Source organism: Ambystoma mexicanum, chromosome 8, assembly GCF_040938575.1.
Source record: "Ambystoma mexicanum isolate Mex_15411 chromosome 8, UKY_AmexF1_1, whole genome shotgun sequence".
Lineage (NCBI taxonomy): Eukaryota > Metazoa > Chordata > Amphibia > Caudata > Ambystomatidae > Ambystoma > Ambystoma mexicanum.
In genome coordinates, this window is record NC_090929.1 from 1,721,183,487 (window position 1) to 1,721,196,458 (window position 12,972).

General features: G+C 47.3%; 1 protein-coding gene across 1 annotated transcript in view; it reads left to right on the plus strand.

Annotated features, from left to right (window-relative positions):
* Positions 1 to 12,972, plus strand: part of LHPP (phospholysine phosphohistidine inorganic pyrophosphate phosphatase) — a 301,128-nt gene that overhangs the window by 270,709 nt on the left and 17,447 nt on the right. The window contains exon 6 of the mRNA XM_069612039.1: positions 2,450 to 2,541. Coding sequence (XP_069468140.1) covers positions 2,450 to 2,541 — 92 coding nt within the window. The remainder of the gene's footprint in view (positions 1 to 2,449; positions 2,542 to 12,972) is intronic.

Below are 12,972 nucleotides of genomic sequence, written 5' to 3' on the forward strand. Positions count from 1 at the left end.
CATGGAACAAGCTTGCGAGTTGGAAATGCCCTCCAGAGATATTGGAACCCATTAAGTTACTCTACTCCAATACTACAATTTCGATTAGATTACCGAAACAAGAAACCACTACTGACTCTATAACAACTTGGCATGGCCTAAAACAGGGCTGCCCTCTGGCAGCAACGTTATATAACCTATATACAGCTGACTATTCTTCAAATATCAGATCACATCTTCTGAATCCACTGAAAATCAACTCAGTTCCGATCCCATATTTGATGTATGCTGATAACATAGTTCTCCTTGATAAGACACCTTCAGGATTACAGGAAAATCTATGTATGACAGAAACATACATGAAAGCTAACGAATTACAGATCAATACAAAAAAAAAACAATGTTATTAACTACTTATCAAAATACAAAGCATCGATATAGGACACCGAATCTCACACTGGATAACAATCTACTGGCCAGTGTAACTACCTTCAAATACCTAGGTGTTGTGCTGAACCAACATAAGGCAGAAATAGCCTGGGCAACTACACTGGAGACTAAAATGCAATTGCTAGCCCGACAAGGGGTTTTTGTAGCCTTTTATCGGCAGAAAGTCATCCCTATAATTATCTATGGGAGTGAAGCTATGATTACACCTACCCTCATAAACTGGCAAAAGCTCGAAGCTATTTTCTGGCGTAAGATCTTGCATCTCCCTAAGAACTTTCCTATGCCCCAAATTCGCTTTGAGGTGGCATTGCAATCTCTCTCCTCATTAGTTCTCTGGAAACAGCTAGATTTCCTACGAAAAATCATAAATGGAGAACAAACACCTGCTTTACAAATCCTACAGGAAATCCCTCAGGCGATGAATAATACAGTGCTGAATCAGTGGAAGACACGTCTTTTCTTGGCCATGGTAAAAGAAGACATTACTGTCGAAATGCTCATCAAATGGCCACAACGTGCAAAGATTAAGCTGCAACGCAATGATTGGCACAAAACAACAGAAGAGAAAACTAGGTATAACATGAACTTACTTTCTTCATTTGACACACGAGCCCTGAATGAACTTCCACAGTATCTGGCACTCTTTGCTGATCCTACTATCCGGGCAATCTTCATGAAACTTCGCTTTAACATCCTGCCGACGCGATAAAGACTAGCCCACATCCACAAAGTACCAAAAGATGAACAATTCTGTCGATATTGCAAGGATATAGATGCCACAGAATCCCTCAAACATTTAATCATGGTATGCCCTGCACTATCCGCCAAGAGAGCCCTCTACGGAGAAGCATTTAACATCGCCCAGCAACAAGAGGAGGGAGATAACAGATGGCTAAAGCTTTTGGAGGCAAAAACAAAAAATAATTTTCACAATCGTCCAATTCCTGGTTGATATTCTAGATTATAACCAAGAATGAAGCATATAGTCAGCACTGTGAAATGTATTTATTTTGCCTTTTCTTTTTTCTTTTTCTAAATCTTGTAAACTAACGATGAATGAAATATGTATGATAATTTAAATGAAAAGAAGGTCCACTTCTAAAGTAAGGTAGTACTGGGCTGCTGCCCAGAGTGGCCCCAGCCAAAGGGAGCCAGATTGTCCTTATGGGAGCACACTGATGGGCGCATTGTTTCTTGTTTTATTATTTCTAAAGTGCAAGCAATGCCACAAGCCAGTAGCTTTCAGGCACCAAATAGTAGCAGCAATGAATCCGTCCGCGGTCTAGGTGTGTGGGATAGCATTCTCCAGGGTGAATGGGTTAGTGCTCCAGAGCGGGTGCTGCTGAGTGTTATGAAGCGTTGTAGCGCTTATGTGTGGCTTTGGGTTCTATTGGTTTTGTGGGTGATTGCCCTAGAGGGTGTGCAAGTTATTTCTCTGGATGGTGTGTGGGTCAATGTTCTAGGAGCTGCATGGTTTAGTGCTGAAAAGAATTTGGGAAGTGTTCTGGGGGTGTGGCTGTACACTACAAGGTTTTTGGCTTAGGGTTCTAGGGGGTAATGGAAGTGTTCTAGAGCCTTGGGATGCTCTGTAAGCTTTTATGTTTGGGTTTTAGAGGGGACATTTGGATATTTTTCTGGATAGCCGATGTGCTAGAAGCTGCCTAGTTTAAAGTTCTGGGAGGCAGAGGGAAGGGGGGGGTTATGTACTCTGTAGGGTTTTGGGCTTGGGTATGTGTGAGGTACTGTTCTGGAACTTTGTTGGTTAGTGTTTTAGTCGTTTATAGACTAGCCTGTGCCTGAAGTCCTGCTCACCGGTATGTGGCAATGACTCTAGTATCCTGAGGACAGATCTCCATAACACCCTTCCCCGGCATACAATGCACCCTGGCAGTTCGGGCTCTTCCACCCAGGCACCAGATCTGTGTTTTGAGGTTTTCAGTTCAGTTTCTGTGCACCCATGTTCCCTTGCTTATCCCCCCGACCCCCACCCCATTTCTAATATCTGTGTGTCTCTTCCTAGGCTCTCATGATTGGCGATGACATTGTTAATGATGTGGGCGGAGCCCAGCAGTGCGGTATGAAGGCGCTGCAGGTGCGCACTGGGAAGTACAGGTGAGTTCTGGCTGTCTCTTCATCCTGCTTGGAAAGTGTTTCTTTTATCCAACCATGATACACAGGCATAGGCAGGAAGTGACCTCCCCATTCCCAGAGGAGTACATGCGTGATCCCTCGCCATTGACTATGCTGGCTGGACTCACCTCCCCCCATCCCCCTAGCATTGCTGCCTTTGATCCTTGAGGGCTCGTTCGAGCTACCAGAGGAGGGAACATGTTATGTAGTGAGCTACTCTGCAGCTAGTCTGTGAATGGACTGATCGATTTAATGAGGGTATTTACTACAGAACGGTGGAGACATTCACTCAGGGCCTTTCAGGACAATAATAAGGCAGCTCCCCCCCCCCCCCCCCCACTAAGACAGCCTGAAGCTCTCTCTGAGCAGACCATGTGCTCACAGAGAGAACTAAAAAGACAAGTGAATTCGTGTGTTTGCGCTAGGACTATGGTAGCGTGGTGGAAGACGCAGAGGCTGGAAAGACAGCGCAGAGTGGCAGCAGCGGAGAGCTGGAGGAGGCAATAATAGCCAAGAGGATAAAGAAGGAGGGGCTGAATCAATCGGGGGAGGTCATCTCGGAGACAGAGAGGGGGTGAGAAAAGGTGGCCACGCGTAATGGACACACAGGATGTGGTAACATACGCAGGTGCAGGAGGTGGTGGTGAGAATCAGAATGCAGAAGAAAGGAAATGACATCAACGGAAGGAAGTGACGCAGAGGGTGTGGAGGAAGGCCTGCCACAAGGGGGCGGTGGTCGTGAACGTGGCACAGAGGAGGTTGGAAGTGGAACATCATGAGGAGATAGAAATTCCCTGGAAGAGAGGGAAGCCCAGAGGAGAAGGACAGTTGGAGATGGTGACCGCAGGTGGGGAACCCAGAACAAACTAGAGGGCAACAACCCAAGAGGGGGAAGACAGGCTAAGATCAGGAGGGGGAGAGGAAAACATAGGAACATCAGCTGGCGAAGGAGGGACAGAGGCAGAGAAAAACATCTTTGTTAGTAAAAGCAGGCAGGGTTCCGGTGTCGCCGGGCGGCCCTAAGACGAACCAGACGGTGCAACGAGAGACACAACAGGGTCAGACCGAGTACTGGGACAGCAGTAAGACACTTCTCCAGCACTGGAGCTTACATCAGTTGCCACGCTTTTAATATGTCCCTGTCATCATTATGCAACCACAATAGCAACACAATTAAAAGTAAAATTGAGTAGCCTATCTGTAGTCTTGTCTTTATGTGCTTGGCCCTGCATCTGGACCCTGCACGCACAGTGAGATCTGTGCATTGGGCAAGGTGAGCGGAGCGGGAAGACGTAGACGAGGCATGCAAGGAAACACACAGGAGGTCTCGCTGCATGAACATCACAGCGGGCTGGCTAAGGGACCACCACTTGGCTCTCCCACCACAGTGGTGATGAGGAGGGACCAACAAAGAAACCACTGCCCACATTCAGAACCCAAATGTGAGTGCACCGCTGCCAAATGGTGCACTTAGGAAACCAGAATATAACCGCCACTGCTCAACAAGTATGTGCTGTAGCACCTTGAAGCATGTGTTGCACTAGATGGAATTGCCATGCAAAATACTTCGAACCCAATAACCGGACAGACTCAAAGGAGATGGTCAAATACTGCTTTAATCTCAAAAAGTACAGCAGGGTGAATAAACACTCATCAACTCAACTCATGCAGGATCACACTGTCTTATCATTTGTTTTCAGCTTGTATAATCCTAGATGCATCATCTATGACGTCATCCTACATGGCAAACAGTAAAAAGCTATTGAGGGGTGGGATCGGATTAAGGGATCACCTCTGCCTATAGAAAATGTGCGTGTTAGGAGACCACCAATGAAGACTATCTGTGAGGCACACCCTGAGCTATTTCTAAACATGTGGTGTAAGGCACTCGTCATAGCAGGAAATGTGGCAGCGGAATAATGTGCATGGCAGGCTATTCTAATTGGTTGGCAGCCCAAATCCAACCTTGGAGATACGTTGTTTCTTCCTTTGTTTCCTAATTAGGCCATCCTCTTTCATCGGTAGGCCCCAGGCCAGTGTCTTCTGTTTGAAGGTTGACCTTACCAGTCTGCTCAGTCTCGGGACATTCGAGGGAGTGTAGGTACAACGGTATCTTAGCTTCAGGCCTAATGAATAGCCCTTGTTGCAAGCTCTTCATCACGTGTTTTGCTGGGTGCACTTCTTTTGTCCTTTAGAGACTTGCTCACTCCATTCCATATTGACGTTTGTGCCCTTTAATCATCCAATATTTGGCATCAGTTAAGGTTTGTGTTCCTCCTAATCTTTAGGAAATATGTCCTTGTGCATGGTCTGCTCCTGAATTCCCTTTGTGCTTTTTCTTCATCGCTCAAAATTGCATCCTTGGTTCAATGCCAATGTACTATTCTATTTTGCAATGAACAGTTTCTGTATCGTCTCTCCACGTTTAAGATCCTAAGCCTGTGTTTTTGAGGTGACTGGGTTGATTGACATGAGCCGTCAATCTTGTTCCGATTGTAGCCCTAAACGATGAATATATACCTCTCCTAAGCAAGCTTCGACGTATTCTTTCTCCCTTTTAGTTTCAGCGAATTTACAGTTATTGACCGAGGAACACTCATTCTTCTTTATTTTCGTATCTACTGCACCGTGAAGTATATGGTTCTATTACTGCTTCAGTTCCATCGTACATTCTTACATATTCTCATATCGTTTCAGCATAGGATCATATATCTTCTTTCAGACACTTTTGTTATCCTAAGACTTTGTTTAACGTACATTCATGTCGCGCATCATTTTATTCACAGCGGCTTTTTCGACAGCTCGGCAAAGAACATCCCTCTTGGTAGGTTTCTTCCATTGTTTCAGCGTGAGGGTATCTTCTGAATGGCTGCCTGAGTGCACATCGGTTCACATACAGTTGACATGGTATGGACTTGTTGCATAAACATGTGCAGGGGTTCCCAATTATAAGTCCTCGTCTGTTATTCCAATGAGGTGGGGCTGAGGGGGTGTTGACTAAGGAGAATTCATCCACTTGATTCTCTACAAGTGGAAGCCCTACCAGCCTTCCTGTCCACTGCAGGAACACTAAAAACTGTAAACCAGCTTCAAAGAATACGGAATACTAAATACTGAAATAAGAATAAGTGTGGAGGCCTCGCAGCCTCGTTCGATGTTGAGCACATTGTGTTCTTCCACCATTATCATTCCTTTGTGCCTTGCTTGGCTGAGCATGGCCTTTACCTACAGCATGGCCACCATGTTTACCCTGCTCCGGAGTGCCTCTGCTGCTCCCCCTGCATGCAGTGATTGTCCAGCTCCTCTTACTTCTTAGGCAATCAAGATAGCTGGCAGGCGAACGCCGGCCCCCACTCAGGGCCCTCAACTAAGGCTTTGGGCCTGTATCGTTCTACAGGTGCTGAAATACATCTTGATGCTGGCACATCTTCCATGCACCCTCGGACTATGGCATACCCCCTTCCTGACATTATGTGAGTGTTGACTGTTTGCTCCGTTGCCTGGCTCATCTCTCCTTTGACTCTGTGCCTGTGCCACTCCTGACATTGTCACCGTTCTATCACAGCTGGCATTCTCCTCTTTACTACATGCTCTAAACATTTCACCTTGTCTTCCCTCCCGGAGCTCTCATTCCCACTGCCTAAACTACTGTACTTCTGTGCAGCATTACCCTTGTCTTAAAATCGAGTTTAGATATCTTGTATCTGCTAGTCAAAAATGTAATTTAGGTGTGCTCGCATCCTGCACTATTTTTTTGTCTGCTAGTCAAAATTCCAACGTACTCCTTGCCCTCTGTACTGTTTCTGTTTTGCTCCCTTGCACCCCCAACCCCCTTAGCTCTCACTGTTTTCCCAGTCCTATTGTGTACTCCCTTGTGTGCTTGTTCCCTCCTGTCAACTCCCTCCCCTGTGAGTCAGCTTTTTAGCCTGGTTAACTGTACTGCACTCTGTGCCTCCTTACAGTGGCGCTTTTTATGTCTCCTATTTTCTTTAACTGCTTCTCTATCTCCTATCATTCACCGCTTACCAAGTCTGGCAGGAAGAAACTTAAGAAGGACACAGTTGTCTGCAGCACAGGCGTTCCTATTGCGGACACCTACGTCAGTGCTTCCTCCAGAGAGACTCTCACCGACATCCTTTTTGTAGTTCCTTCTCCTGACCTATGGACTCTACACATGGTCACTCTGCTCTCTCCCTACTCTTCCTCACACATCAATGGTGGCACCCACTGGGTCTTTCTTGCCTTCTTCTCGACCTCCAGGGTCATCATAAATGTCTATTGAAATGGTACCGTCTTGGTACAGGGGCCTCAACCCAACCTCCTTCTCTTTGACAGGCTCCTCCCTCACCTTATCAACTTTCCACCTTCCTCATTGGCTCCCTTGCCATTTGCCCCAACGACCTCCCTGGCTCCCTTGCTTGGTAGGGCCACCCTTGCTCCCTCTCCCACACTCTATGCACAGACAATCTCAACCTCCCCCATGCTGGTGCCCTTGCCAACCACTGCTGATGAATCTAGGGCTCCATTGCCCCCTGCGGCCCCTCCCTCACGGGCTTCCTTGCCATCTTCTACTGTCCTAGTTCCCTTGCCTGCACTCTCCTCACTAACATTTTTGTCATCTTAGGCCCTCTGCATCCTCCTGCCTCTATCTCGCAGGCACTCCCACCGCTTATGGGGGGGACATCTGTCCCCTGCATGCACCCTCGTAAGTCTTTCAAAAATGGCAATCTGCTCCACGTAGCCACGCTCAAATCTCGCTCTGCAGTCATGCACTTCTCTGATATCTTCCACCTCCTTACTGAGACATGGTTTAAGGACAGCTCTGTCACAGGTTTTGACACACTTCTCCCTGAATGCTAAAAGATCCTCTGTGAACCCAGGCCCAACAGGCCAGGAGGTGGAGTAGCCCTCATCTTTCCTGAGTGGATCCCTGTTTCCATCATTGCCACTCAGGGCTATTCTTCCTTTGAATGCCTGGTCTTCAGGCTCTCTTTCTCTCTCTCTCCTGTCTCCTCTCTTACTCTGGCCACCTTCTATCGGCCGCCGGGCCAGTCCACCCTCTTCCTCTCTGAATGGGCTGACCTGGCATCTACTCTCCTTTCTTCCTCCACACAACTCCTCCTGTTGAGGGATCTCAACATCCATCTTGACTCTGCTGACTCTTCAGGAGATTTCCGCAACCCATGCGACTCACTCTCTCTCTCTCCATTCTACTGTCTGGTCCGACGCACACCGCCGGCCCCACTTGGATGCTCTTATCTCCAGACATTCCTCTCTCTACTCCTCTCACCACCCCACTCTCATGGACTGATCGCTCTCTTCTCTCCTCTCACTTGAATCTTTCCTCTCCTTTAGCACTGGCACACCCTGTACTGCCTCCCACGTTCAAGGTCACCTGACCCATGAAGGTGACCTTGAAGGTCTACCTACTCTCCTCCTCCTACTCTTGTGGCTGACTCTCACCCAGACACAGCCCTCTCTAACTTTCACCTCTCCCTCGCCAAGCCTCTCGACATCCTTGCCCTTGTCATGAGGGTTTGACTGAAGCCTTCCAGAAAGTACAACTCTTGGTACGACTTTGATTTGGCTGACCTTAAAAGCAAGTGCAGGGCAGCGGAACGGTAATGGGGATCTTCAGGTGCATTCTCTGACATGCTGGCCTGCCACCTTCTGTAAAGGCAATACAGACTCTCTGTCCAGTCCAAGAAAAGAGTCCATATTCAAGCCTGCATATCCACGGCATCCAACAACACGGCCAAACCTTTCAAAATCTGCAAGGAACTAGACAACCCTACTGCCACACTATCCTCTACTGCATCCACCCAGGCCCTTTGCTCGGCGCTGGCTGAACACTTCACCGCTTAAACACAGGACACTCTGTCCTCTCTCTCCAACGCAACCACTCATGCACCATCATCTCTTGGGCCCCCCCCTCTGCCACTCTCCGCTCCCCCTCTTCTCTCCTCCCTCTCCCCTGTCACACTTGGGGAGGTTTCCAGACAATCTGGTCTATCAAAGCCTCTTCCAAACAGATGGACCCCTGCCCCTCCAAAACCATCAAGGACAACATCGACTCTCTCGCTCCGTACTTGGCTGACCTCTGCAACCTCTCCTTCACCACTGGAGTTTTCCCCACTGCTCGCAAGCACTTTCTTGTGCACCCTCTGCTAAAAAAAAAAACTCTGCTGACCCTTCAATTCCAGCAAACTATTGCCTGATCTCTATCACCCCTTTCCTGGGCAAACTCTTAAAGAAGCTGGCTATCTCTCAGCTTACCCTCCACACCGAATCTGTTGGCTGTCTCCATGACCATCAGTCTGGCTTTAGAGCATCCAGAGGCACTGTGAGAAACATGAAGGTGTCTCCCTGACTAGACCCTGAGGATCTGTCATCCAGGTGGCCAGGACATGGACATTGCTATTGGATGCAGTTCCTGGGGTGGACCAGTGCGGGAGGATCACCTGAGGGGGATCCCCAGGGAGTAGAAGTGGGACACTGACGGGTGCGATATGGAATCCCCCTTCTTATAACACCTTTTTCCTCATCCTACCTCGTATGATATTCGGACGCTCTACCCCACCTTTCCCGACACGAAAGACAACAGACTAACACCAGAGCCGTTTACCTGACATGGTCCAACACAAGGGTCAGGCAAAGTCAGGCAATTGACCAGAACCGCACACACCTGATGGCCCTTGTTCTTCCCACAGGGATAAAAGGTGGAGCATGAGAGCACACTACGAGCAAGGCAGATCGCACAATGAGACGGCTATCCCAGGGTGGCAGTTCAAGAGGAGGAGAAAAGCGGCGACAACCGAAGGTGTGACAAGTTTAGTAAAAAGCCATAGTGAACGAGACGGAGGAAGGCTAACATTGGAGAAGGGTCTGAACCCGGGAGAGGGGGACTCAGCAGTGAAAAGTAATCACCTAATGTATATACGGAAAGGAACTTTTTGTTTGGTTATTTGGAGCACATCAGGTCCTCGAAGTCAAGAGACTTTTTTGTATAAAAGAGACTTAACCACCAAAGCTCCTGAGCTGTAGTCTCGTGCTGGGAAATCTCAAGAGTATGCTGTGCTCAGGAGTCCCGCCTTGTCCCGCCCTTAAAAATAGGGGAAGGGAAACCCTGGCTACCACATCCTGACTTATCATTTTGTGAACACTTATTTCTTTCTTGTGATCCCTATTCCACACTCTTTTTGAATTTAGTTGGAAAGATTGGCAATATTTTTTTTTTAGTATAGGGCCTTTTCATTTGCCAAGACGCCACTAGGACTGCCTTATTATTATTTGATGGGCGTAGCTTGCTCCCATTTTAGGTTTAGGTGTGGATTAGCAGTTTTTCCAGCCTACCTATACAGTTTATCAAACACCCTTGAACTGTGATCACGTGTGTCTGTCTTTACTGTTGCCACCATGAGTTCCTTACATATGGTGTCAGCTGTGGGATGTGACTCAATTGAAACTAATTGGGGAACCCTACAACTTCAAAAACCTAGTCAGAGAGCTTCTAACCCTTCCATAGCCACCAAGGAATCAATAGGGTTTGCTGTCTGTAGTAGTAGGGAAGCTATTATCCCCCTGGGAAAAGAGGAACTATTCATACAGACCTGGTTTTGATACTCCCTCCGGGGTGCTACATAAGATTGGCCCCGAAATCTGGCCTAGCATGGAAGTTTGGGATAGACGTCTTAACAGGCGTTATTTATCCCGACTTCCGGAGAGATGTGAAGGTTCTCTTACAGAATAAGGGTGTGATCCCTTTTGAAGTACGTCGTGGAGATCAAATTGGCCCGAACATTTTGGAAAGAGCTCTCTTTCAGTTTAAAGAAAGTGAACCAGATAAAACTGAAAAAGGTAACTAAGGCTTTGGGGAAGCTGATAAATCTTTTAACATTGAGGCAAGGAAGGGAGAAGAACCTACCATCTATCAAGACCTAGCCTTCGCCCAGTGAAATTATCCAGCTCTCGATGAAGCTTTTCTACAAGCAATTCCGGAAGGAGAAGGCTTAGAGTAGGGAAGTCCCTTTTTCTTCTTTAAACAAGGATTGCTATATAGAAGAGAGACATCTACGGAAGGTTTAGTAAAACACAGTTGGTAATACCCAAGAGACACCGAAAGGTTGTGCTGGAGATCGCGCATTCCCATTTTACTGGAGGACATTTAGGGCAATCTAAAACGCAGGCACATATTAGTGGGAAATTTCACTGGCCACGTATCCACGGTGATATACAGACTTTCTTCCAGACGTGCGAAATATGTCAAAAGACCAGCACACACATCCAATTACCTGCCCCTCAGAACCCATTGCTGATCATAGAAGTCCCCTTTTCAAGAATCGGTATGGACATAATTGGACCTTTAGAGACATCCAGACTAGGCAATAAATATGTCCTTGTAATTGTGGATTATGCGACCCGATATCCCGAAGCATTCCCAATGCGAAATAATACCACACAGCAAATCCTTAAACACCTTCTACCGTATTTCTCCAGGGTTGGCTATCCCAAGGGAAAAACTAACAGACCAGGGTTTGAATTTTATGAGTAAGCTTATGACAGAAGTCAAAGAGCTACTGTCATGGTCATGAAGTCAGGGGCACAGGCATGCAGGGGTCGCATGCACAGGAGACCTGGGTGGACACTGTCCTGGCGCCTTTCGCGCCAGGCTCATGAACAAAAGTAAACAAGAACATCCATTTAACACCAAAAAGCTTTTATTATGGACATAGCACTTCAGATGCATTAACCTTGAACATTCCATTCATTAAGCAGCCCCAAGTGTATTCTTGGGTGTGGCTGCTAATGGATTCACAGCTATATAAGCTGCCCTGATCATCAAGACAGACGCTTCGCCTTATTCTGAACTTACAAGCAGCGTAACGCTCACTGTCGCCTGAGGTCAGACCTGATTACCTTTGAAGACCCTGCTTCCTGGACATCCTGCTTCCTGCCATCATACTTACCAACTGGGGGAAGCTGTTCTGACCTGTACATCTCTTCGGCAAACCGAGCATTCATCTTTACACTTTCCGGAACGCCAAAATCTTCATCTTGGCGCCGCAGCACGACACGCTCCATCGTCGACAGCAGCGCCTGCAAGGAAAAACAGAAGACAAGGTTACACATCGAAAAAACAGTCAGCTTAAGGTTGCGCTTTGCCATACTTCACGCTTTTCCTTAAACCATCACTTACCTGCTGTCGAACGTTGCGGTCGCATCAATCTTCCATCCGGCCACGTCTCGCGTCTCACAGCTGCATTGAGGCCGCATTTCTATCTAAGGGAAGAAAACAGAAGAGAGACATTATTGCGGGCTTAAGGAGCAACATAGAAAGACATTAAACAGAACAAACAGATTCACAAGAGCTCAAGAGACACTTACCAATCATAAGGAGAAGCATAGTCGCAGCTGGACTGGACTAATCCTTATCAGGGATCAGTGTAGGAACTAGATCCCATTCAACGCGCCCCTGCCAGAAGAAGCAGGACGGAGAGCTTACCTTCTATAATTAACAGTTGAGCTTTATGGGCCGGCGTATACTCACAGAAACCGTACTTTGGGGAGAAGGGTTTGAGAGGTACAACAATCACAGATTGGCGCACTCACACACTCTTATCTCCACACTGGAGCAGTATCACCACGTACCACCGCTCACAGCTTTTCTACCGAGGGAGAGGCCTGAAGGGGATGATTCAATTTTAGGGAGGGCTGCAACCATGCCCCAACACCTCCGCAGAGACCAGGTGAGCGTAACAGCTACTCCACATTGCCACCTTGCAAACTTCTGGCAAACATCTGGCTTGGTAGAAAGATTCAATAAAACCCTGAAGCTAATTTTGCGAAAATTGGTGGATAAGGACGGAAAAGACTGGGACCAAATAATCCTGTGGGCACTATTTGCAGGAAGGAAACCCCCTCAGGCTTCCACAGGTTTGTCTCCTTTCAAACTGCTCTTTAGCAGAGAGCCCAGAGATGTCCTGGACATGCTCTGGGAAAAACGTGAGGAGACCCCGCATTCCCATCTTGCAAACCACCACCAGAATGCGAGAACCTATGAAATTGGTTTGAGACTTAGTTTCTACTCATATGGAAAAGGCTCAGAGCCAACAAAAATCCACTTGTGACAAAAAGGTGAATTTAAGATCATTGTCCATAGGACAAAAAGTATTGGTCCTTTTACCCACCTCAGAAAACTAACTTGTCTCCAAGTAGCACGGACCTTATGAGATTGTAGAACAAACGGGATCCTGCACTTATAAGTAGCCCAACCGGATAGAAAACAGAAGGTCCCTTTGTGTCATGTAAATCTCTTGAAAGAGTGGAAAGAGAACCCGGCAGCTACCCATGCCAAAGTACTACCCTGTCTGATTCCCGAAGAGATAGATAACTTTGACTTAATTCCTCCCGAGC